Raw genomic sequence first — 27,261 nt, forward strand, 5'->3', positions numbered from 1 at the left:
GAGATAAAATAAATTACAATAAATAAATAAATAAATAAAATTAAACCCAGGACCAATAAAGCAAGTTTTATTGCTCATAATTCCCAGTCCATATTTCAATTTCATCCTAGAACCCAAAGCAGCTAAATTTTATCAACCATATGTTCATTAGCTGTCAAATGAGTTATACAATACCTCCAGTGCTTTATCTGTTCTTTTCTGATGAAGATTTTCCGTGCACTTTATTTTCCTGAAGACTTCTTTTAACTTTCTTTCTGAATCTGTAGCTACACTAAAAAGGTAGAAAAAGCAGAGAGGGGAAATAGTAATTAAAAAAATCAGTATTTCATGGCCCATGACTTGGTGAAAACCAGAATGTGTTAAGTGGATAAAAGCTTCACCACAAAGTTTAGTGCTACAAACCATTCTAGAAAATCACTAATTTCAGGCAACTATGTCTACACAAAATGTCTTTAGAAGTAAAGTATAGTGCCTGGAGTTTCGAGGGTTAAATGTGGTCTGTTGAGCTGAAGTTTTGAAATTACTGCTATAAAGCTCATATATATGAAATTACATTTATACATTATTCCAATTATCAAATCTTCCTCTATTAACTATAAATGCTGCACTACTTAATTTGCAATGTTTATGTCATTTCTTTGTAAGACTCTTAACAACTCCGAAGGAACAAAACCACAGAAGAGCGATGTGATAATAGAGAATTTCTCAAATTTTGAAATAAAACACACAGCTTTACAGGAATGATTATTTAAAACATGTTTGGTATACAGTGCAAAGATGTATGCATTCAAAACCTGATGAATACCTTGTGTGGTCAGAGGACATCTCAGCACTCTCAAGCTTATCCTGCATATGGGCAATCTCTGTAGTGTACCTCTCTTCGCTTTCTTTCAGTTGCTGTTGGAAATAGGACCGGAGGTGTTCCAGTTCTTGAGCATGCTGTTCCTCAAGTTGTTTTTTAAGGTTCCCTATCTCCTTCGAACAGTACTCTTGAACTGTAGGATCTACATGTAGGTTATTTGATGGGGGGGTGAGGAGGAAAGAAATGACATTGAATTAACTTCCTCACAAGTATTTAGCAGTGATGGACTGCATAATTAATGTAACTAAAAACCAGTTTCTGACATCCTATCAATTACTTTTCCATAACAAAGAATGATAACCTTATCTTCCATTTTGCAAAATTATATTTGATATGGGTAACAGAACTTTAACTATGGAACACTGAAAAAGATTAAACCAAAACTGTTTCACAGAATACAATTCTGAAATATTTTAGTGATTGAAGAAAATCAGACTATTGTACTACAAAATCTGAAAAAAACTCTTATGTGCTTCAAGTTGTAGTAAGCCATAAATCAGTTAAAATTCAAAGTCATTGTCTTTTCTCTCTCTCTGAATATATATACATCAAAAACAGCATATGCATCTTTTTACCCATTAGACTCTGTGAAGGAATCTTCAGACTTTCCTTTCTTGTTTCCAGATGGATAGGTTCCTCTTCTTTCCTTCCTTCTGAAGAGGATAGCCATGGTTCTTTGACCTAAAAAATAATCAAGTTAATGCAATTAAGAACAATTTGTCTAGCAATAACGCAAAAATTTTAACTGCAATTATAAACATGTAAGAAAGGTTGGTGGCCAATGCACAAGAGAGTGTAACCAGTAAAACAATGTGTTTTATTTCATAGTCTGAGTGACCAAGTATACATTTATATTTATTTAACCAGCCCATGCAGAATGTTCACTGTAAATCTCATACTCTTCTCTTTGGATATAAACTGGATATAAACTGGATATAAATTCCTCTGACTCCAGAAGCACTATACTTCCTCTCCAAGGAGAGGAAGACACTAATATCCTCCTCTCAGGCCACAGATGCAGTTTCCACATACAAATTTTTTTTTGTACATATATATCCCTGAATATATGTGACCTGCAACCATGTCTAGATATAATTGGCTAGTGTACTGTATTTAATGCATGGAAGTACCTAACTCCAATTTTACTGATAATATTTGTCTTTAGGGATCCTAGGCCCCTGAGATGTCTGTAAAATTGTGAAGCAAGGAAGACAATCTTGGTAGAGGAGGATCAGATAAGGGAACAAACTAGACATGGAACAATTTGGTGGTGCCTGATGGGGTACACCAAGGAGTGCTGAGGCAGCTGGTCCATGTTATCACGAGGCCATTCTCCATTATCTTTCAAAGGTTACAGTGATTGAGGGAGGTTTCTGAGCACAAGATATCAGGTGATATCAGAACTATTACTATTACCATAATACTATTTAACCTTTTCATTAAAGTCCTGCATGATGGAACAAGAGTACACACTCAGCAGGTTTGCCGACCATACAAAACTGGGAGTAGTGGTTGACAAACCAGATGGTTTTTCTGCTCTTTCAAGAGACCTGAATAGACTAGAGACATGGGCTGAGAGGAGATCATGAAGTTCAACAAAGGCACATGCCAAGTCCTTCAACCTAGAGTGGAACAGCCCTGTGCACCAGTATGTGCAGAGAATTGACTGGGTAGAAATGCAGCTTTGCAGAAAGGTCCTGGGGGCCTTGGTGTGCACCAAGTCAAACAGGAACCATTAACGTGCCATTACAACAGAAGTCTCTTGGGCTGCATTAGGAAGAGTGTTTGCCACCAGGTTGAGGAAGGTGATCCTTCTTCTCCACTCAGCAGTGGTGAGACATAAAACACCTGGAGCGCTGGGTCCAGAGTTGCACTCCCAGTACGAGAGAGAAATGGACATACTCCCATGAGTTCAGTAGCGAATTATAAAGGAGATGGGAGGCCCAGAGCATTTGTCTTACAAGGAGAGTTTGAAAGACCTGGGAATGTATAACCTGAAGAAGACACAGTTGCCCACAGGGCTTGTGGAGTCTCAAAATTTGGCTGGACACAGTCCTTGACAACCTGCTCTAGCTGATGCTGTTTTGGGCAATGGTTTGGATTAGGTGAACTCCAGAGGTGCCTCCTAACCTCAACCATTCCACAATTCTGTGACATGGGCAGCAGCTTTCTCCATTTTATCAAATCATTGCCTTGCTCTGTCACTCAGTCAGGATACATAAAGACAATTTCAAACATATTCCTCACTCATCCAGAGGGTTGAGGGAGGTGATTGTCCCACTCTACTCTGCATTGGTGCAGCCTCACCTTGAATATTGTGTGCAGTTTTGGTCACTGCAATATAAGAAAGACAATAAGCTATTAAAGAGCATCCAAAGGAGGGCAACAAGGATGGTGAAGGGCCTTGAGGGGAAGCCGTATGAGAAGTGGCTGAGGGCACTTTGTCCAGCCTGGAGAAGAGGAGACTGAGGGGAGACCTCATTGCAGTTACAACTTCCTTGTAAGGGGAAGAGGAAGGGCAGGCACCGATCTCTTCTCTGTGGTGACCAATGACAGGACCGAAGGGAATGGCCTGAAATTGTGTCAGGGGAGATTTACGTTGGATACTAGAAAGAGGTTCTTCACCCAGAGGGTGGTTGGGCACTGGAACAGGCTCCCCAGGGAAGGGGTCACAGCAGCAAGCCTGACAGAGGTCAAGAAGCGTTCGGATGGTACGCTTGGGCACATGGTGTGACTCTGGGGAATGGGTGCAGGGCCAGGAGTTGGACTCGATGATACTTGTGGGTCCCTTCCAACTCAGCGTATTCTGTGATTCTGTAATTCATGAAGCAGAGAAAATTCAGATGCTCATGTACTCATATGCTATAAAAGTTTACCTGTTTACAATCCTTCATCAGCTGTGTTTGAAGTGCTTTCAGCCTGCTGTATTCTTCCATTATCTTGTGTAGAAGTGCATCCATATGTTCTTGCACAGTTAAATTACACAAAGAACCAGGGACTTTAAAAAAAGAAAACAAACATTTTACCATAAATTTTAATACAGATGATTTGTTCACAAGTTCTCCCCTGAAGAACTGTCTGATAAACACTACATTATTGAAACAGGTGAAGGCCCTTCCTTATGTTTTGTAATATATGTATATTTTTATACAGCTGCTAGCTTCTTCTACAAAAGGAGGAGGAGAAAAACCCCAAACAAACACCTTTTAATACCAATTTCCAATATAATGAAAACAGCATAAGAAAATATTCATAATAAAAAATAAGAGCATTTCAGAATAATAATGAAATCTATAAAGCACCTATTTAAGCAGACAAATTAGCATGTGAACAACTAATGGAAAATTTGCCAGATTGAAGTACTTGAAATCAGTACTTTTAACCAGCATGATAGTACAATGTCATTACCTTGAGCTTGATCTCTGTGTATTGGTAATTCTACACTCAGTTTTTCTTTCACAACAGCAGGTTTACTGCAAATTTCCTGGTCCTTATCATCAACTTCTACAGCAGCTGAAGAATGTTCATTCTGATTGCTACACAAAACCTGTACAACAAATGAAACAAAGAAAAAAGTAAAGAATTTTTTATTAATTTATCAATCACAATTCACAAAGAAAGTAAGAAAAATAGTGGGAGGAAAGTAGTATCTTGTGAGTATTAACTGCAGTGAAAATGATGGCTTAGATGTTCTGTTGAATTGTAAGAACCTAGACAATCTTTAAAGCTTTTGAAAAAAGGAATAGATATGAAAAGACTTTTCAGCTAAAACATAAATGCACACATAATGCACAAAAATATGAGGATTCTCTGTACACGTAATTTTTTGTTTCCAAAATTTTCATTTAAAAAAAAGGCTTTTTGTTAATTCTTACCTGAGCAAGCCTGGAACATTCCTCAGTTACAGCTTCATTGAGTTTTTCTATAAGTCTTTGTGTAGATTTCATGTCATCATCTATGAATACAAATTATTCACATTATTTTTAAACACTAGATGCAAACCAACTTTTCAAAGGCCTAATTTCCTGCACAGTGAGACTGCTTTTTCAGTTTTCAGAAAGGCATAGTTTTTGTTCCACTCTTTCTTGTTCCAAGACATGGACAGATTCAATTATTATGGTTGAGCTGCATGTTCAAGAGTAGCAAGAGATAAGAAATGGCTTTGTGTGTTAGTGGCCTCTAGAAAGATACAACTACAGAAACATACTAGAGGGCAAAGAACTTAATGCCAAAAATTTACCCAAGAGCAAATTATGGGATGACAGTAAAAGCAAAGATAGAAAACCATCATGATAACGTAAAAGCTCACTGAGGCAAAAAGTTGTAGTAAAGTTTACTTAACATGGGCAGGGCAGTCAATACAGGAATTCAAAGAACAGAGAACAGAACAAGTCCAAAAATATTTTGTTGATGTATTTACTCATTATTTCACCTTACAGGTCAATCTATTATATAGTCCTTTAGAATTAATGGAGCTAATAGAAATAGAAAACAATGACCTGTAATACTTTTTATTCCCTATTTTTTTTATATACTGTTTTTTAAAAGTTCCCTGAGTAATAGACTACAGGCAATGGGTAAACAATTTGGTACAAAACCACTTCAAAGTGTTCTATAAAAACAATTTATTGGACAGCTACACACACAAACTCTTGTGCTTGTTTGTTTTGTCGGTTTTTTTTAAGACACTGTTTTTCATATGAAGATCTTCACTGAAAAATTTGGTCAAGTTACCTGTTTTCTGAACTTTCAAGGTCTGGAGCTCCAGCTGATGCATTTTTTTAAGATCATTCACCTCTTGTAGATGACTGTGAACAAGTTCGTCTTTAAGACTGCAAAGTGCACTTTCTTTTTCTGCTTTCAAGTATTCACGAACCTGGTCTACATGAGCTGAATAAACCAGGGATAGGCAAATCCGCTGTGCTTCCATTTGTAGCTGTAAATCAGTCTTTGAATAAAAAGACACATTTTACAAAAAGTGAGAAACAAGAAAACAGAAAGTCCCATCTTTGCAAATTTCTGCGATTAATAATGTGTTGAATGGAATGCTGCACATACGGTATGCATTAGGGTAAATTTAAACATGCATTATTTGGAAAATTGAGTTTTAACAAAATAACAATCCTTTTTATATTGCCTGCAGTTCATTTACAATACCAAAAAATAGAAGTAAAATTGCTCCAGCAAAACTTTGAGACTGGTTAGAATCACACGATTTGCATTATTCCTCATGCTCACTTCCAGATACATTTCTTAAGAAGTGATAACCACATATACACAAAAATTTTGATAATGTAATATTAGTATTTCACAAGTTTGATATTTCAAAAATTTGAACAAGATGACTGATGAAGTTTCATTATTTTTTACATTGTTTGAATGAGCACTTAGAGAACTGAGAAGCTATTCACAGAATAAAAACTTACCTCCTGAATAAGTTTTCCCCTCATGTAAGTGAAACACTACACCAAAATATGAAGTGCTCTACTCATCTTCTCCTTACCTTTTTTTGTTGTTGTTAATTAAATCTAAGAGAAAGAGTGTTTCTTTCATTGAAAAATACCATCCTCATACACATTGACCAGAATTACAATTGCATTCATTCATGTAACCCCTTTCAACCACTGGCCACAGTGACATGCACACACACACGACACACACCTGTACTTCAGAGCAGCTAACAGGAAAAATACAATGTAAATTTCCAAGTGCAAGCTCCTACAAATTCTCATAGGCAAATTATTTTCTATACTGTCTTATGTAACATACCTGTTCTGATTTTAAGGCATCCACTTGCTGCTGAAGATTATTATTTTCACTTTGTGTAATGGCTATTAATGATGCTTCATCTGTCAGCTTGTCTGGCATCCCATGTAAATGTTCTACAAGAGACTGCTGTTCTGGTTTCAGCAGTTGCTGGACCTCATTTCTTTTTGTTACCTCATGACTCCTATCTTTACCCAAAGCTAGATTTCCCCTTACATTTATTCCTTCATCAGTTTTACTCCTCGGACCAGGGGGTTTATTTCTACTTTCAGATGCTGTAGTAGCAGTCTTCAGAGATTTTCCTTTAGAGTATTTTGTCTTAGAGTCATTACTACTACTATTTCCTTTCTGAGCACGGCTATTTATGACTTCTAGTTCTTTACACTTTGCTAGAATTTGCTCTTTCTCATCTTTTAAGGATTTGATCTTTTCATTTAAATGACAAATTTCACTATCCTTTGACTTTAATTGTTCAGAGAGATCAGAAAGTCTCAGGGACAATTCCAGTTTCTCACGCTGAGTCACCTCAAGCTTTTCCATTAGTTCTGTTGCATCTTTCTCAACAACTTCTCCAGCCTCAAATGTGTCTGCCCTGGACACCTTGATTTCTTTACTTCCTTCAAAACCACAAGTTTTAGTTTTAAATAAACCTGGTCTATTACTTTGTAAATGGTGAAGTTTTTCATTCAAAGCTTTGAGTTTGCTTTTATATTCAGCTTCCTGCTTCATCTTATTCTCTTCTAATTCCGTTTTTGCCTTCAGAAGAGTTGCACATTGTTTCTGCAGCTCTTTATAATTAGCTTCAAGTTTTTTCTCAGTAAATGAAAAGGCACTCTTTTGCCTTTCACTATCCTCTTGGAGTTGACTGTTTTGGTTTTTAAGTTGCTCTTTTTCAGTAATCAGCTTCTCTATTCTTTTTTGCAAGTCCAAAACTTCTGTCTCAGAGCTAACACTACTGTTACAAAGTATGTTTTCTTCAGAGCTTACCAACATACTTTTTAATTTCTCTTCCAGAGTTTCATTTTTCCCCTTAAGAACACTATTTTGGGTTTCTAGTTCTGAACACTTTTTTTGAAGGCTATCCTCTCTCTCCCTCATTTGTTCCTGCATCAATTCAGTTTTAAGCTGCAGCTCTTGAATTTCTTGTTCAAGGGTACCCTTCTCTTTTTCCTCTTGCCTAAGCACTTCAATCTCCTTCTGCAGTTCATGTATTTGAAGTGTCATTTCTTCAGATTTAGAATTTACAATAGACTGCTGTAAATCTTTCAGGTTCGTAATCTCTAATATCAACTGATTTTGCTTTGTGATTAAGTTGTCCTTTTCATATTGCATGGCTTCTATCTTTTGACTCATTTCATTTTGTACCTCATCTAACTGCTGTTTATGGTGCATATTCAAGTTATGTTTAAGGCTTTCCATGTTTACCATGTGCTCATTTTTTAAGTCTTCTTTAAGTCTGGAAAGTTCCTCTTCATGACTAAACAGAAGTTTTGTTCTCAGTCTCTCCAATTCTGCTTCTTGAGATTCTGCCATTCTGTCCAAAACTGCATCCTTCTCCCTTTCTAGCATTTCCAGTTTTATTTTGTAATTTGTGACTTCTGCCTCATGTTTTAATTCCAAATCCTTCCTAAATTCAGATGCAGAAGCCAGTTGAGTTTTTAAATCTTCAATCACAAACTGGTATTTTTCAGCTTCATTTAGTCTACATTCCATATCCACTATAGTTTGCTTGGCTCTTTGAACCTGCTCTCTTGAAAAATTCAGTTCTTGGAGAAGATCTTCAATTCTAGTTTGCTGAAGAGACTTCTCTGCTGAAATTAATTCCATTTGTTGTGACAATTCTTGCTTTATTTTTTCCCTTTCCTTATCAGCATCTTGCAATTTCACATTCAATTCATTAATTTTAATATTCATTAAATGCATTTGATCTTTACTAACACTCTCATTCAAAGATAGACTTGAAGTTTTCTCCAATTCTACTTTTTGTTGCAAAAGACGCTGCTCTATTTCCACCGCATGTTGCTTAATTAATTCTTGCTTCATTTGTACAATCTGCTGGCCATGCATTTCATCTAATTCAGCCTGAAGTTGTGCCAGTCTCCTTTGTGTCTCTAGTTCCATTCTTTGCACAATGTCAGCTTCAGACTGGCTGTCTTTATAACATCGTTTCTGCAATTCTTCCACAGTTCCCATTAATTGTTTTATTTCATCAGAACATTGTCTTTCTTTCTGTTTGTAGGTGCTAAGTTCAAGTCTCATATTAGTTATCTGCTGGTTCTTTAGTGAAATCTCTTCTTTTGATTCTTCAAGTAATTTGCTGACATCTGATAATTTTTCCATAAGATGAAGTGAATTTTTTTCTTCTTCCCCAAGTTTTGCTTCCAGCTCTTCAACTAATGCTTCTTTTTCTTGTATTTTACTCAAATCTTCTCCCTCGTTTTTCTGTTTTTCCTTTAAAAAATAAGCAAAACCATGTTCTTATTTTTAGCTAATTATATGAACACATAAGAACATTTACAGACTTGGCTATTTAGCCTTTTTTAGAATGCTAACTGATAAAAAATAAATATATATTACTTTTTGACCTCATTTGGAGGTTTTCTGTACCCTTGGAATAACTGAGAATCCCTACCTCATCTTCATCATCATTTCCCTTCTCCTCCCCACTCCTCCCTGCCTCCCCCACCCTCTCTTATCACTTCTAATGACATTTAATTTTTTAGGTGCTTTTAAAATGTTTTTCATGAAGGATAATTAAAAAAAGTACATGAAGAAAAAAAAATTCCTCTTTCCTTAAGAGAGAAAAGATTGTTCAAACAAGTAATTTAAATCTTTTTTCTAAAATAACGTCATTCAATGAAGGCATTCTAACACTCAGTATAGTTTCATATTTTGCTGTACATATTTCTGCAACTTTTAAAAACATAATACACAAAATTGACATAAAATTTTCAGTTTTAAATTATACACATATTATGTGTTAATTAACAGAAACAGTCCCAAAATCTTAATATGCATTTTACACAACACACTCATTATCTGTGCTTTGGCCCTTATATTTCAAAGGAACTACAAAATCCTGAAAAGAGTTTAGGAAAAGAGATCTGTGTAGTAAGGAACATACCATTTCGTATCTTGTGATTTTCTCTTGAAGACATGTTATCTGTTCTTCAAATTCTTCATTCTTTTTTTGATAATTCTTTAGCAGACATTCTTGTTCTTCTAGCTGTTGCTGATGTGAAAGTATCTGTTGCTTGGCTTGCAATAAATCAGCAGCTGTGCAACTATGGCTGCTGTTCCTTAGGGCTTCACTTGCCTGCAACTTGAATGATAAAGAATAAAACCTAAAATACATCACGTTTTTCAAAACCAGCTTGCACTACATACAGAAAGAGTGATCTTTACTTTCTTCTTCCATATTGCAAGCCCAAAGATTATTGCACAAATTTCTAAGTTATTTTGGAGGAACTGAAATATCCTTAGTCGTTTGGGATGGCTAGCCAATAGAAAGATATTTAATATTAATTAAATATTAATGGTAAGCTAACATAGGAGAGCAGTGTCTCAGAAACACTACTAAGTAGTAAAATCAACTAGTTGCAACTACTGAGCCCAAAATCAGAGTTTGAATAGTAAAAGCTCAGGCTTCAGAATACAGCCTGCTTGAATCTGAAAATAAGCTAAATAATGAGCTTAAACAGCACAGAATACTACAATATTCAACTGCAACACTGTAAGCTGTAGTCTGAGTGTTTATAGCACCTCAATCACCATACTTTTTAGAAGAAATGTTTTTCTGAAGCTTCACTTTCTTATTTAAATTACCTTCTAATAATACCACAAAAGGCAGGTTTTATTTAAAAATATAGGATGGACTGCAGCATGGCACAGTGTCCCATGTAAGTTGATGGCTGGATCTCTTGATTTCAAAGGGAAAACGTTAGATTTCAGCACAAAGCTTTGAAAACTAATTACACAAGTGTTTTTCCCCAAGATAACTGCCATAATTCAGTATTTACGAGAAGCTATTACCACATACTAGGAAAGAAAACAGACTAATCTTTGTAATTTCATAGTTAATTAGTAAAATAAATCAGGTACTATGACAACAACAGTAGGACCAGTAAAAGGACTGTCGATCTATACAAAGAGACTAATTCTTCAAAAATGCACAAAAAATTGTGTGCTTCTGCAGGAAGTAGCTATTTATGGAGTCTCCAAAGCAACATCTATTTTCAAACCCAAATAAATATTGGTAGCTCTGTAACTTACATGCTGAAACTGAATTTGCAGTTTTTGACTTTGCTCAGTAAGCTCCAAGAACTCCCTCATAGTTTCATCCTTCTCTTTCCGTGCCTGCTGCAGGTTAGTAGTGAGCTGAGTGATAATGTCATCTCTTTTTTTGATAGCAGCTTCAAATTCTTGCAGCTATAAAAGATAAAATTTAAACTATTAATACATAGAAAAGCCACAGACAAAGTAATACTAGCTAATTTTAGTTAAGTAGGAATAAGTCATCTCCATTTCAAAGATGTCATACTACTAAAGCATTTATGTTTTCACAAATTCTATTTGTAAATATTTCAGAATTTTCCCCCCATCTAACAATATATGACCTCTCCATAAAATATAGTTAACAAATAACGAAATCTGCACTTTTAAGAAGGTTAATTAGTTAAATATACAACTTGCTTTTAAAATAAAAAGCATGGCCACATAAACAAACTATCATAAAGGAAGCCAGATATCTACTAATAGTGTTTCAGCAATTTTGTTCAACTACTCATGTTCTCACACTTTTTTCACAATAAATTCAAGTCTTCTGTCACTGAAAGTGCAATAAATTGCATTCATCACACTAAAAGGATGTAATAGATACCATGCAATATCCTACATTGTGAACCCAGAGGAATTATTCATAACTACATGAAAACATCAGTTCAAGCTGCAAAACTGATACAGTATATTTATAGACGAATCTTCTGTAATTTGTAATGATGAAGAAATTATAAGAGTACAAAAAACCCTTTGCAACTGTTTTATTTTTTTTCTAGGATTACACTCAAGCAGTCAGAAATTTTACAATACTAATTGGTAATATTTTTGTGTGCATTTATATAAACATGTTACTCACTTTAAAGTCCATTTTTTAATTTGAACTCTTTGAAGGCTAGTGGAAGTCTCATCTCTACATATTGCAAATTTCTTAAACCGTTAGTTGCCCTCTCTAACTGTTTTGTTTACAGTCTTCCCCCACAAAATCTTCACTGAGTTATGTGATGAGTCTTGGATGCTAACAGTAACATACTTCCAGATAAAGTTTATTGATTTAGAGGACAGGGACATAAAAACCAAAAGTCCCAACCAAAAAGTCTTTGCCTAGCAAAACTAGGCAAAGAATTTGAGGAAATAATTTTAAAGTTCTTTGCAGAACACTGGAGTGAACTCCTACTTTAAAAGCACGGGTCTTGTGGAAATAATAGATGTTTGTTACAGTAGAGAAAATTAGGCACAGATCAGGAACATAAGTGTGTCACACCTTTACTTTTGCATCTGTTCAATGAAACCAAATTAATAAATTTGTCTGCTCCACTCCACACAATGTTATATAATTTTCAACTTTCTAAATTCCATTTCTGTTCTTGACACAACAGGTAGAACTAAAGCACACAACTATCTTTCCCAATCCCCTTTTACAATTCCTTTTGTTTCTTCTGAAAAATAAAGCATATGCACTTCTCGACTGAAATATTATGCACTGTACCACTATCATACAAAAATATGCTGCAACTATTAAAATATTACTGTACCACAGCCCAACGCCCCAGATTTTAATGTACTTTTATTTTAAAAATTTTAATTATAGCCATTTAAAAAATGCAAACATTTTTACTTTCAGCTCTTTCAGAAAAAAACTAACAGTAGTTACAACTTTAAGAAACTAAAATTATGCTTATTTTCTTTATTATGCTATAATTATGACTATTATGTTTAGCACAACAGATACAAGAAACAATAATTAAAATTCAACACCGGATAAAACCCACTTAACTGGTGATATTGTGGAAAATATTTTCACAGTTCAGATACAAATGCAAGCGGAAAAAAATTATAACTGTGCAATAATAACGGTGAAAATAACTGAATATTAGAACTTTGTTTTGTTTTTTTCATTCTATAGTACTTTGCAAAAAAATAGGAAAACAGTGACATAACTTGAATCCAAATTAAAAGAGAGAGACAAATAAGACATGAAGCACTACAAATCATTGACTTGAGTGGGTTGTACCACTGGCTCAAATTGGAAGAATATTCCTTACTTTATAAACTAACTTTATACTTCAATGGTATTTTTAAAATAAGAAAATCTTCTCTGTAAACCCAAATTATTAGATGTTTTTAATTAAAACATTCTGACACAGTTGTTTTTGTATTTCAGGCTGTGAAGTCTGACAAACAAATACATTTTGGTTCAGTTATATTATTCCCTAGGGAGTAAAACCTGAGTTTTTTTGATCTTGGAGGAACAGGAAAGTATCAAAGACATACAGTCTTTGATGAATTAGGGCTTTTCTTGAAGAAAATTGTCTTTCCACTCCTGATTTGAAGAAAGTCACTGGCATTTTAGTCACAAAATACAGAGAAAAAGGACACACAACGGAAATGCCACTCAAAGAAATAGAGCACATGGTATATGATTGAAAGAAATTATGTGTAATTAATTTGACATCACACACTGACTGCATTCTGAACAGCTGCCATTAAGTGTGAACTCTTTCTGTTGATGCTCTGCATTTTTGCATGTAAGCAAACAGCAAGTAGAAAGCAACATAAGGTAATTATACCTGTTGCAATCCTTCTGTACCATACGCTGCCCTCATTTCTTCTATCTCTCTGCTTAGCTCTTCAATCTCTTGTTGTTTCCCAGTCAATTCATTCTCCATCACCGCTAGCTGTGTGTGAGAGTGCTGCATTCCATGCTCTGAACGAATCTCTCCAACTCCAAATTCTTCTTCCTAAATCAATCCAAGTTCCTTTACACACCACTTTTTATGTTTTATCACAGTAAGTAAAGTCAAATATTAAATTCTGTACCAAATGCCACCTTAGAACATTAACATACAATACAGCATCGAAGATCTTATTGCCATAGTAACCTCCTTTGTTAATATAATTCACATCTCAAAAGCACTGACATAAAGCAATTCTGCTTTATAATCTTAGCCTTAATAGATGGAGTAAATTGGCTTGCATTTCAAGTTGAATGATATACTATATTAATATAGCAAACAATGCAGATGCAGAGCACAGCATGCAAAATAAAGTATTAGTCAGCAACACAGTTTTTGTTCAAAACAAATTGAGGTTTTTAGTATTCTCCATTAGTATTACAATTCAATTTGCAATACTGTACCCTGATTAAGTCTGTAGGTATAGCTGTTCTTGTCTCAAAACTGCAACCATTTACCTGTATAAAGACAATTTCTAATACATTATTTGATATAATGCTTGATTTTCTATTTCCCATTTATTTGAATCTTATGTGGCAATTCCTTCAGACCCACAGGAATTGTTACATTTATTTCATTTGAAATACAAAATAGCTTTATGTATAGCAAAATGCATCAAAGTAAGCATAGGTAACAGGTAAAACATCTAAAATTGCAAAAATAGATACTACTGTTTTAAAACAAAAATCTTATTACAAATCTAAACATCTAGAGAGAACAAAGGAATTCAGATTTAAAGGTCAACGCAATGCTTTATACTTGAAATTATTAAAATACAGTACTATTGCATTTTAAATTACAGGTTTAATATTTCTATATATTATTAAACATAGTTATGCTTTCCAAAAAATTTTTATACACCACAAGATTTAATCTTTCTGAAAGCCACTTTTCTCTCCATAGTGGATGAAAGACAGTATCATAGACACTCATCCTCAATTTGAAGGAATTTTGTGAAATTGAAAAAGAACAGAAATGATACATTTGACATAAGACATTTGAAAAAAAAATCCACTTTCACTCACCTAACATTGCAAGCCCTTTCAGCTTCTACGAGAATTTTGGTTCTACAGACTGTGCAAACCAATAACAACGAATCTCCAAAAGGCAAGTACAGGTCAAAGTAGCAGTTACATCAAAATGAAAAAAACATTCTGTGTACTTGTGAGGAACCACAAAACAGATAGGCAGGCTTTTAAAAGAGCAGACCAGTGTATAAAAATGAGAAAGCAAGAATAGCTGTATTTCTCCTTGGAGCTGTTTATTACATCCAAGCCTGAAACAAAAATAATGGTACTAGAAATGGTAAGGCACGATAGTATTTCACACCCAAATACTATGTTTAAAACAAAAAAAAAGGAGCTATACTGCTCAGACATCTGCCATAGCCTAGGTCAGGGCTTACTTACAAAGAACTATCACGTCTAAGGAAATCAATAAGTGCACTGTTACAAATGGGATCAATATAGTCATTGAGTTGGTATTAAGAGAACGAATAAATCTGCATTAGAGAAGAATTTGCAAGGCTGACAGTGCCCTCTCAATTTCTGATTTTCTCAGTAAAATGAAGGCACCACAGAGAGATTACTACCTTAGTTTAGAAAGAATAAAGAAAATTGCAGCAAACGGCAGTCCAGGCAACTCACAGAGGTACTGTGTATCATTTGTGTACTGCCAGATGTTTGCTCTATGTTCAGATACACAAGTGTCTACAAAGCGCCTGGCACCAAAGTCTTTATTCAGATTTTGGCTCATGCCCCAGATTAGTAACACTAGTAGTTTAATAGAAACTCTATTATGTAAGCCTTCCTTTCCTTTTTTTAACTCCCATTTTATTTAGGCTTAATTGATAAAGATGTAGTATATGATTATTGTAATCTACAACAGTGGGCATGCTTCTCTTCCTGTGAATCACAGCTATGTGCAACAAAGACTCTTGGGATGCTTTATAACAAGAGCTAATAGGAAAGGCATGAAAGCCTTATCTCATTAGATGTTCCAGACTCCTTAGCAGCTGAAAATTCTATGAAAGACCTTTAACTTATAAAAGGAATTTTGCTACACACATTGAGAACAACTGTCTAGAACATCAGAAATCCTGCCTCATTTCACAGTACCCTAGGTCTTAGACATCACACGAGTAAGTGAATCGCGGTAACACGGCAGTCCATGTTGTTTCTCATCTGATACCTTCTTCTTTCAAATGCCTTATGTCTTCTGGCAAAGTGAAAGTTGAAACATGACAAGACAACAAACAGCACTGCTATACGTGAAAAAAAATGCCAAACAGCCACAGCAGGGTGCTGTGTTGAGGGAAACCTTGGGAGGAGCCTGGCAACTCCTGGTTTGACAAATTCTGCTGTGTCAGAGCAGATAGAAAGTTGGGAATGAGTTAATAGCTTCAAAATATCTTAATTTAGAATTAATTTTTCACTCATCTGCAATATATTAATTCAGTACTCCAGACGCCAACTTGAGTGTTACTAAATGTCTGGATAAGGCCTATAGGACTCCTGTGTTTTGTCTTATGGCCTCAGTGATTTACCCATATAGAGATCTGCAAGTCCACAAATACTCTTAATGTAGATTCTTACAATTTCTTCTTTAAAAGCTTTGCAGTTCACCTTTAACACTGAAATCCTTAGGCCTTAATACCTTATGATGTTCTTAGTTACACACCCCAGCACATGATTAAACATTTAAAGAAACAATCAAACCACACACATTTTAATATAATGGAAGCAAGAAGTAATAAGAGCTCTGGATAAAATTTGCATAATCAAATAATCACAAAATTAGAAAGGATTATATTTTACAATACATTAGCTACTCAGCAGCAACAGTTCTGGTGAACAAAGGATATGAAACAAATGAAGGTTATGGAAGTTCCTCAAAGGACATTCTGTCTGATTGTTCTTCCTTCTTCGTATTTTCAAAATAACTCACAGAAACAGTATTTACAATTATAAAGTAAAATATAATCTGCAGTCATTAGCTAAAAATAAAGGTTTAATTTATATTGCATCAGTAAATACATATGCTTAAGATAAACGAAAGGAATCTTCTTTCTGAGAAACACAAGGAAAACCAACTTCCACCACTGAACCAAGGCAGCAATTTATGACAATTGCCACTAGAGGTCAGGATTAAATTTATGAAATCACTGTACCCTGTTCAATGTTCCTTAGAGCTTGGAAGACCTGAAATTATACCTCAGAAATAGCAGTAATAATATATGATGTGTAACTACTTACAACATTAATGCCAGTACTACAGAGATGTCCCTTTATATAGAAAATTCATGCTCAGCATAAATCAATACCTACTGTTCAATCACTGGAAAGCATAGAAAATACTTTAGTGCATAAAAATAATACAACCTATTACATATGGGCAAGCAGACTTTTGCCTAAACAATTGTTTGATTTGGTAGTAGAAACATACAGAAGAATCTGGAATGGACTAAAAATTTTACCTCGTGTTTTCTTCCCCTCCCCCCTTCTTTTACATTTTGGACACCTGATTCCTTTAGAAAAATTAGGATTTAGACCTCTGACACTCTTTGTCAATGTTCTTAGCTCTCCTCAATCTTCTAGTTATGTCACAACTGACTATATGAAATCTAGCTAAAATTAGCAATTAGGTCAACCTGGGAAAATGAATTTCAGTGTATTTTGGGGGGAGAGGGTTTTTTATACTCCATAAAAAAAGCCATTTTTGGTTTGTGATGAAAATAATTATAATCCTGTAATATAACTAAGGTAAGCAACTTCTGAAGGACAACAACTGATGGCTTTTTAAAATATCATGGTTTGATATATTTTTCTATATATTAATAGCACAGCAACAGGTTTCTTTATGTAGTAGTTAAGGTATAGAATTTCGCTAAAATTAAAAAAAAAACCAAAGACTTTGTAGACTTCATATTAATCACCTTTTCAGAGCTACATTTTGCAAATTGGGAAGAGAGTCAATAAGAGAAAAAAAAACAAGTGGAGAAGTCTTTCAGTTATACCATAAAATTGAGGCATACAGAAAATGTATGGGGGCAACTTTCCTTACACAGCTATAAAACCCCCCAAAAATCCCACCTGTTGGAAAAAGCCTAACTACCTTTAGTTCTGAGTTTAGACCATAACCTTAAATAGATAACTACCATTATACTTTAATTTAAGATTAGGTGTCATTCCTGCGCAAACTGAGCAATTTGTCCCAAAAGACAAGCTCATATGAAAGATTTACCAGTCTTCACTTTGGCTAGCACCTTGATCGTGTAGGTATTAGAAAGGTGGCAGAACAAAACTGAACAAGAGACTGTATTTACAACAAATGTCCTTCAAGACAAGAACTCTCATATAAACATACACTGGTTCCTTCAATTTTGCTTAGACAACTGTATTGGCTTATAATTGTGTATCTGATAAGTCTCCTAAAGAGAGAAAAGCTTACCACTAAATTTCATCCAATTCTTTAAGAGAAAGGTCTGAAGAGTTAAAAACAACTGACTTATTTTATCAGCTACAACAAAACAATTTATGACCTATTTCAATTTGAAGCATGTCAACCTCAATTTCAACTTAATTTCTGGCAAAAACCACTGAAAATAATACAGATGTTCTAATCACTCAGGAAACGGATCAACAGGCCTCTTTCTACAAATGTGTGGTTTCTTATAATTCTGGAAACAAAGTTATATATTGGTAAAAAAGATAAGCTCAAGATTTTATACAACTTCATAATTACATTGTTACAGACAAAATTTAACTTAATCTCATCTTCATGAACTGAAACGGCTTCAGATCATTTTATTTACAGTGTGGCCATGAATGTAAGCAGAGCTTTGAATAATAAAAGTAACACTACAGCTGACAGGAAACATATTGAGAATTCAGTTCCTAAAATATATGCATTCCTAAACATGTTGTCTCCCCATTTAAGATACCAACCAATTATAATGAGCTGGAATTAAAAAGAACTTACTAAGATAGCGACTCTGACTGCTTGAGCTTGTTCTTCACCAAATCCAGTATCATGTTACTATTCACAAGTTTTGTGTGTCTATTTATGCCTTCGAAAATAACTCTCAGAGAGCTAAAAAGTATTTTTGCAAGAGTGAAAAGTGCGTATTAAATGCAATCTGTCATTGCATTTTTACAGAAATCTGCAATTTTTAAAAGGAACATTCAGAAGGCAGTCTGACTGTAATTCTATTGTGTTGAGTACCTGAAAAATTGCTCCCTAATTTCCTCTGCAGGTACCTCCAGAAATCTTTGAAGACTGAAGCAGGGTAAAAGTTAAGTGTTTAGATGTGAAAACTTAATTTTAAAATGAGAGCTTTGAATTCAACTGATACTAAACCCAAAACACTAAAATCAGAAACACATCCACAATTACCATGAGGCATTATACCAGATCTTTTCTGTATCCTATTGCCTTGTGCAAAGATGTGTTTTCTTGAGCTTTTACAATCAGGCTCCAACACTGCTTCCTACCACCTCATAAGTGATCAAAATTTGACAGTCATATTTCATTACATATGTAATATGTCTGACTTGTAAAAATACATACATGAACACCAATGACATTGTCAACTGTTTTCAAGGGTTCATTCTTCACATACTGCAAATTCCATTTAAAAGTAATCACATACCACAGTGATGCATATTCTAAAAAGGTGCAGTAAGGTCACAGCAGTTGTTCAAAAGCATGTCTGCTACACTCAATGGCAAACGGTGTGCACATATTGCCCTATCATCCTACCATACAGAAAGCAAAGTCAGATTCCCTTTGTTCTTTGCTACTTGAATTCCTTGGACAAAATAAACCACATTTTATCTATGAAAAGACCAAAATCTTTAAATGGATGGGTTTTTTTTCCCCAGGCAAACTTTGCTTTAAGCCCTTGAACCTACCCCTCAACAAAAATCTTCTTTTGTTTAGAGCAATTCCAAAAGTGCTGATCTCAGATGTATTTTTTTTAAATTTGCATCACAAAAAACATGCCACAGAAATGAATGCCATTGACCAGACCAAGGGTCCCCATGTTTCAGTCCTCTGTATTTGAAAGGAACCAATAATGAACGCGAGGGAACATTGCACTTGTACACCCAAGTGCCTCCTACCAATGCACCAGAAGAAAGTGAGGGTGCTTATAAACAAGGGCAGGGGGAAGAAGTGGGTAAGAAAGAGCCAAACTGGAGAACAGAGGGATGAGAAAAGCATTCAACTAAAGGCCAAGACCAACTCTAGTAAGGAAACTTGAACTGAGATTTGATGAGAGAGGTCGGAAAGAAAAGCTATTCCTTTCATCTTAGGACAAGTAGAGCTGAACGTTAGCAGGATCCCAACTTAAGGCAGGGAATGAAAGAGAACAGGTTTTCAAGGGAGAGGGATAAAAAATATTAAAATAAGAAAGAAGGAAGAACAATGCTTGGAGTAAGTTGGAAAGGCTGGGAAAGAAACTAGGCTTTGGAATGACTGAGGAAGGTAAAGGAAGAATAGAAAAAGGCTGCAAAGACAGAGTTAAGAAATCAAGCAAGGAATAGAAGGAGATGGGCAAGGGAAGGTGAAAAAACTGACAGGAGTCATTACAGATAGGGAAGAATTTACAAAAAACTAGGAGATACAAAACAGATATGGAGTTGATCAAGAAAATAGGCTGGAAGAAGGAGCAAGTGAAGATAGGTCATTTACTAGGAAAGAAAAGCCATTCCCATTTTCAGGGCATGCCTAAACTGCCCACTGCAGTAATGATTTTCCTTTTGCACCATGCAGTGTGACAGGTCAGGGACACACTGTCTGCTGTGTATATTCCTTAGGCTTCACAGTAAGCTGTTATAATAGTAGCGTGAAACAAACAGTTCTTCTAATGCATAGTCATCTTCTCTTATAAAAGGCTAAACTGAGAGAAGAACAAAGTATTCTGAACCAAATTTACTTCAGTAATGACACATATTTGATTACTTCATCCACTCTTACTTGTTGCCAAGCTTAAGATTCTGGGTTGTGTTTTAAAGTATTTAGCACAGAGATCTGCAAAACAAAACCCTGATTGTCCCTACAGACAGTGATTGAGACATGAAAAATTAATTTTTTTAACTAGAAACAATGTTTACTGTATTCAGATATTCCATGGCTATTTCTTGCAAGCATGTTATTGATCGATGTTTGTGCATGAGGCAGTTTACTCCTGACAAACACAATAAACTGCTTTGACAGGACCAAAGTTCCATATACACTACTACCCTTCAATGTGTATCATCAAGAGAGGAGTTGTAGATGCCTATGTGTGGCGGGTTGACCCCAGCTAGAGCTAAGTCCCCCTGATAGTCACTCACTCTCCCACCAGTGGGATGGAGGAGAGAATTGGAATGGAAAAAGCAACAAAAATTCATGAGATAAAGACAACTTAATAAGTGAAAGAAAACAAAACATCCAAACAAATGATGCAAAGGCATTCACTCACCACCTCCCACCAGCAGACTGACACTCAGCCAGTCATTGAGCAAGGGCTGCTTTGAAACTCATTTAAACATAATTGACTTGTTAAATAGTTTCCCACAGAAAATTAGTAGAAATTATGCACAGCCAATACTCCAATGGCAATACAAAGTATTCACACAACTTTAAGGATGACATTGTTACAACAGTTTATGTATCTACTGCATTATTTATTACAGTAGTCATCCCATTATGTAGTCGACATAATGCTTGCTTTAATGGTAAATCATACCAGTAATAACATGCAACAACTTTGTCTATAATATCACATCTGTTCTTTCTTTCCTTCTCTTTTTGAAAAACTATGCACAGCATTGCTGTAAACATGTAACAGAAAAGGTCAAAAGAAAGTTAAGAAAAGCATTACTTCAGTCTTACCTCAGAACTGTAATCTTCTACTGTGGTAGAAATTTCACTTTCCGGCTAAAATAAAATATAATAAAATAAAATATTAAAATACTAACAATTAAGGCACTCTAAACAATATGTTTTCCATCTGTTTCTGAGAATATACAGTACTTGAAAATATTAAGGTGTACATGAATTTGATGAGTATATATATGTAGTGAAGGATACCATCACTTCCTTGAAATTCCAGCTTTAAAAAAGTTACTTAGCTGTTGAACTGTGACCATGGAAACATTATAACCACATGACAAAATCTTCAAACAACCTACAGGTACTAAATACCATTTTGGAAATGTAACAATTTTTTGGGTTTTGTTTTTGATTTTTTAAAAAGAAGTAGGGAGTGCCATGGAAAGGACTTGTCTCTGATGGATCAATTTTACCTAATTAGGAACTTTGTTGGCTTAAGAACACAATTGTATATGCATGACTTTTGATGTTGACTAGAATTTTAAAACAAACACTCATATTACCCTTCAGCTTCCATGGAAACCAAGCAAAGCTAAAAGGACAAAGACTCAAATCTTGTGATCGAATGAATTAGAGGAATTAAAGGAACAAAGCCTTAACAAAGCCATGGTAGACGCCTGAATTAAATACAGTGTATCTTGATGAACTACATAAAATGTATCAGGTTTGAGAATCAAAATATTAGTAGGAAAATAAGCAAATTATCTATATAAGGCACACTATAATAAGTACACTTTCTTTTTTATAAGAAAGGTCACAAATAAATTTTTACATCCTGGGATAAACTCAAACCTAGTAGATAATCATAGTAAAAGGCAAAGAACTTGTAAATTGAAGCTTAGGTGAGAGTGAGAAAATATGATTCTCAAAGGAAGGTGATTACTAATTTTTTAATGGTAATTTGGCCAGATATATTTCAAAAAAAAAATATTGCTGGTCCTTTCTGAATACCAATCTAAAGTAAAACAAATAAACAAACAAACACAAAAACCCAAAGCAAAACAAACCCACCAAAAATAAAAAAAACAAAACCCAACCTAAAATAATTTTTTAAAAATTGTCAAAACCCACACAGTCTCCATCAATTTAGGTGTGCAATATCTGTTAGCAGCATAAATAATCTTTCTAAAATGTCTCCTTCAATCCTGGATGCAGATAGTTTTTTGGTTATTAAAATCAAGTATTATTGCCACACATTAGACTCCAACACTGTAAGACTGCATGCTACTTTTTTGCTATGAGAATCTGTAACATTACAAGTAGCCAGAATTTTACAGGCAGTCATCTTGCCCTCCAAGTGGCTATGTTCACTTCCTAAGACCTGACCAATGTAATTTCAAAATCCAGCTTCTTCCACTACTAAGCATATCCATTTTGTAGGCTTCAATTATTTTTTTGGTCAACAGAAGTAATTAGGTTTTACATAGCTCATCTGTCTGAGCCACAGGGGTCTGGTTTAAAAGAAAATATTTAATATTTAAAAAAATTCATATATACACACATTGTTAGCAACACGGCATCTTTTGACAGAATAATGCCAAGAAAGCTATTCATCAGTCTCCTCAATGCCTTATGGAATTGGAAACAGGCATTTGTTAGACTCTGACCATTGTTTTGTACATATTCTACCAACTGCATCCCACAGCAATTTCCTGCTAGAAACAGTTACTCTCTTCTTGTAAGATATTTTAATTCTTTATTTAGTATTTTCTTCACTGGTAACGTGGTTGATAGTTAGAGTACACTGAAAGACATCTCTAAGACTCCTTATAGTCAACTATCTCCATCAACTCTGCAGGTAATACTTTTAAAGATAACACTTAAGTATTCAGAAAATTAAAAACGACTTCCATCTGTATATATTCTTCAGAGGAAATACTGCAAGCTGACACAAAAAAAGCAGTACCAATCTGTGGAATACAGGAGGTCAATTTTAGAGTAACTTGTTTCTGTATGCAGCTAAGCATTGCTCAGAAGTCACATTCTTAGGCACTGGATACTCAATATTATCACAGGATTGACAAAAGAACTCATATACAAAATTGGCCACAAGAATTGAAAAATTATTTTTGTGTTTCTTTAGAAACCTTTTGTAGGTGACAATAAAACATTTTGCAAGAACGGACATCCAGTACTAAACTACTTGAATTAAAATGGATGAAGGTATAAGAGCAAGAACCAAGACTGAGTATACATGGAGCTGAATTCTACCTGAAGTTAATTACTGATGTTTATATGACCTCAATGAAAACTGTTACAAAAATGTAATTACAAAAGGCTGGATTGATTCTTGAACTTGTACTAGCCATTGGTAGAAGCAAAACCAAGTTATTTTGGCTTGACCACTTTCAGATGGGTCTCTAGTAATTCATAAAGGACCACAACTTAGTCTAATTAAGAGGACTGTTACTGGGAAGTGAGATAAAGAGAATGTAAATTGAATATCCCTGTCATGAAAACCCTCTCCCTGGGTCATCCTTAACTTTATGGATCTATTATAAATATTCTGAATATGAAGGGCTATTCTTATATGTTGCCTCATCATGTCTTTCCTAGTTCCTAACAGGAAAATTATTCAATTCAAATTCCCTGGTAATTTATGACCCAAACCAACTTACTATGATCAAATTTAAATTGTGTGCATCTTAGTGGAGACAAATGGCTGCCAAATCTGAATGTAATCTGCAGCAAGGTACCAGACTTCTCAGTGTATAAATTTCCCATATCAGAAAACACCACCAGCAGAGAGGTAACTTAAACATTCAATTAGGTTTCTATTCTTTGGTTACATGGTCTTATAAATGTTTAATGGAAAGTGAAATACTATGTAATTCTGCAAAGACCATTCTCAAATACAGGTAATTTCTTTGTCAGTAAATCTATTATATATCAGTATTGACAGAGATAAAGGAAGGAATAATACCAGAGGTTGCCTTATGAATCAAAAAAAATTGGCAAGTTATCCTAGTAATCTTCTGGCCAGATGGTGAATGGAAAGATGACTGGCTTCAGCCAGAACCATATGCTGCTGAGAATCTCCTATCTTCTCTCGTGACGCTGACTTTACTATTGAACAGGCTATTTCCAAACATTTGCCTGTCTTCACTCTTCAATTTCAAAACATTTTTCAAGGGATGCTAGATTGTCTGAAGTGACTGGGCTAATTTTTACTACATTTTATTTCTCTATTATTTTTTTCAAATCCTTCATCTTATTGTACATCCCAAAATACTTCTTCTCTAGTCAAAGCCTTTAGTCCCTCTTTGCTTTCATGCTTCTATCATAGGAATGCCTTACCCACATTCACCACTTACTCCTTTTCTCACTGAGGCATCCTCTCTGTTTTGTCATACTGCTTATGTTTTCTTCTTTCTGTCACTTTTCTTCTCAAGAATCCTACCAAGTGTCTCCTTCTTACTCCCTTTCTGTTCCTTCCTGTCAAAATCTCAGGCACTAACAAGTGGAGTACCTTATAGAAATGAAACAATGAGCATGGATGGAGCTATAAACTCTATCACCTACTTGAGTAAACAGTTAAGCTATTCTTAAACTATTACCAAAAGGATTTGCCCTGTGAAAAACAAAAGACGAGTTACTAATCCAACCTTAGTCAATTAGCTGGTATTCTTCATCACAGAACTTTAAACTTTTCTTTTCTAAGAAGCTTTGTATAATAGCTTTTACTACTCAGGTGACTCAAGGACAATTTTACTGTGACACAGGTTAATTTCTTTTGCTTTCCTGCCATTAGGACATTCCTGCAAAGCAGTGTGGTTCAATGCATTGTTTCAAGACTTCCCAGAGAGGGTGATCTCAGCAATTATTTACTCTGGAAGTGGCTTTTGATTTCTTCCATTTTTAACTGCAGAAGTCAAAACAGAAGCAGTCCTAAACCTGAGATTTTCATTGATCCAATTTATTTTCCAGGCTGTGTGTTCTAGATTTTTTTTTCTATATGGAAAAGGACACCGCAGATGTCAATACCGAAAGATACTCGTGTGTGACACAATAAATACAAAAACCAAATACAACTAGTACCTCAATATATTATTCTCTTTGTGAGAACAAGACAAAAAGCATTTAGCATGAAACAAAATACTTAAAACAAGGAATACCAGCTGGCATTTCTCTAATAAATCTAGTAAATAAACTGTTCCTCTGACAAAGGATGAAAACCTTAGAGATTTACAAGTTCAGATAGAAGGTAAAATGGAATGGCTAAGGATAGTTCTCCCAGAGTTCTTCCAATTAGATTCTGTAACTGGAGGGAATACAGGGAGATAGAGGAGCCCACCCTTAAGAACAGAGAGGGGCAAAAAAAGGAAAAGGGATGACAGCAAAACACTAACTTTGCACTCTCTAAACATATTTGTCCTCTCTGAAAAGAACCTGGTCTAACTTCAGAAGGGAAATAAGCTCCCAGAGGATTACCTCTATTTCATTTTCTGTTATTCATATTGAGTAAGATAACTCTTTTTTATCTGCATTTGGACATGCTAATTCCACTGGGGTATAAAAAAATCATACTATAAAAACTGCAGGGAGATAAACTTCTACCCACAAACTACCACAAAAGTACAAACTACCACAAAAAAACCCAGTCAATATTTTTAGATAGACAGGCAGTATAGTCAGACATTCTGAGTATATTTTGTGGTACAGAAAGAACAATTCTAAATATCAATTCCAGTAAAGGATGAAATAAATAAGTGGAATCAAAATTTAGCTAGAAAATGATCCTGCATAATCTTCCAGTAATCCTGTCTCAGTCTCTTGACACAGCAGCCTATGAAGATTTAATGTTGGGTGAAAAAGCAAACAGCTCAAGGAAGCTGTCTGTAATTCTCCATTGCAGAGATTAGCCTGAAACTGCCTATTACATTGGCTGCCATTTCAACTAAGCAAGGTCCAATCCAATTACTGTAATACAGGCTCTCTGTCCCAATCATTGCACTTTCAAGAGTAAAACCAATAAGTCACGAGATTCACTGAAACTATTTCAGATATTTTCTTCTTCTATTAACACTGCACAGAGACTTCAGCAATCCCCTTCCAACTCCAAATACCAATTACTTGTTTAACATGAATAAGCAGGCCACAGACCACACTTAACAAACTAAAATGCTCTCCCAATTGGGAGTAGCTTTTTTTTGTGGAAGTGAATACTGTTTTAGAAGCCACTAAGATTAAGTAATCCAGGAGAGTCAAAGCACAAATTTACATGATCACCAGGCTTATTCTTTTAAAGCCACATTTTAAAAAAGAAAGAAGCAAAACAAAAACCCCAACATATCAGAAAAATCTGTGCATCTCCGTATTTATTTATTTAAACATAAGTTGCTTTTGGAATAAGATAGACCTCAAAAAAATCATACCCAATCTTCAGAATGTATCTATGAGTGTAACCTTTAGCAACTGCAGCACAGATATTTTTTCCATTTCTAACATCATCTGACTTGTACTGTATGCATTCAGAGGCCAACACAGGTCACTAGGACCACCTGATCTAATTAGACCTGCTTTGAGCACAGGATCAGACTACATGACCTCGGAGGTCCCTTCCAACCTAAGTTATTCTATGACTCTGTACTTTACTCTGTTTCTCCAATTGTAGTAGATATATGTATCCTAACAAAGCAAGTACATCAGAAGAGTCCATCTGCAACTTCAAAATATATTTGATTAAGAAAGTTATTTCATACAGTTGTTGAATTTATGCAGACTGCTACATTATTACAACATTTT

General features: G+C 34.9%; 1 protein-coding gene across 9 annotated transcripts in view; it reads right to left on the bottom strand.

Moving 5' to 3' along the window:
* Window positions 1–27,261, bottom strand: part of AKAP9 (A-kinase anchoring protein 9) — a 111,537-nt gene that overhangs the window by 56,652 nt on the left and 27,624 nt on the right. For 7 of the 9 annotated variants that reach the window (XM_064677610.1, XM_064677641.1, XM_064677623.1 and 4 more), the window contains 13 exons: window positions 21,517–21,561; window positions 14,043–14,096; window positions 13,474–13,644; window positions 10,901–11,056; window positions 9,753–9,950; window positions 6,632–9,079; window positions 5,597–5,810; window positions 4,738–4,817; window positions 4,271–4,409; window positions 3,739–3,860; window positions 1,438–1,543; window positions 806–1,004; window positions 175–271 (listed from right to left, as the gene is read on the bottom strand). In XM_064677610.1, the coding sequence (XP_064533680.1) occupies window positions 175–271; window positions 806–1,004; window positions 1,438–1,543; window positions 3,739–3,860; window positions 4,271–4,409; window positions 4,738–4,817; window positions 5,597–5,810; window positions 6,632–9,079; window positions 9,753–9,950; window positions 10,901–11,056; window positions 13,474–13,644; window positions 14,043–14,096; window positions 21,517–21,561 (4,029 nt within the window). The remainder of the gene's footprint in view (window positions 1–174; window positions 272–805; window positions 1,005–1,437; window positions 1,544–3,738; window positions 3,861–4,270; window positions 4,410–4,737; window positions 4,818–5,596; window positions 5,811–6,631; window positions 9,080–9,752; window positions 9,951–10,900; window positions 11,057–13,473; window positions 13,645–14,042; window positions 14,097–21,516; window positions 21,562–27,261) is intronic. The other 2 variants (XM_064677649.1, XM_064677668.1) reach the window with 2 other exon arrangements.

Source organism: Pseudopipra pipra, chromosome 1 (assembly GCF_036250125.1).
Source record: "Pseudopipra pipra isolate bDixPip1 chromosome 1, bDixPip1.hap1, whole genome shotgun sequence".
Taxonomy (NCBI): domain Eukaryota; kingdom Metazoa; phylum Chordata; class Aves; order Passeriformes; family Pipridae; genus Pseudopipra; species Pseudopipra pipra.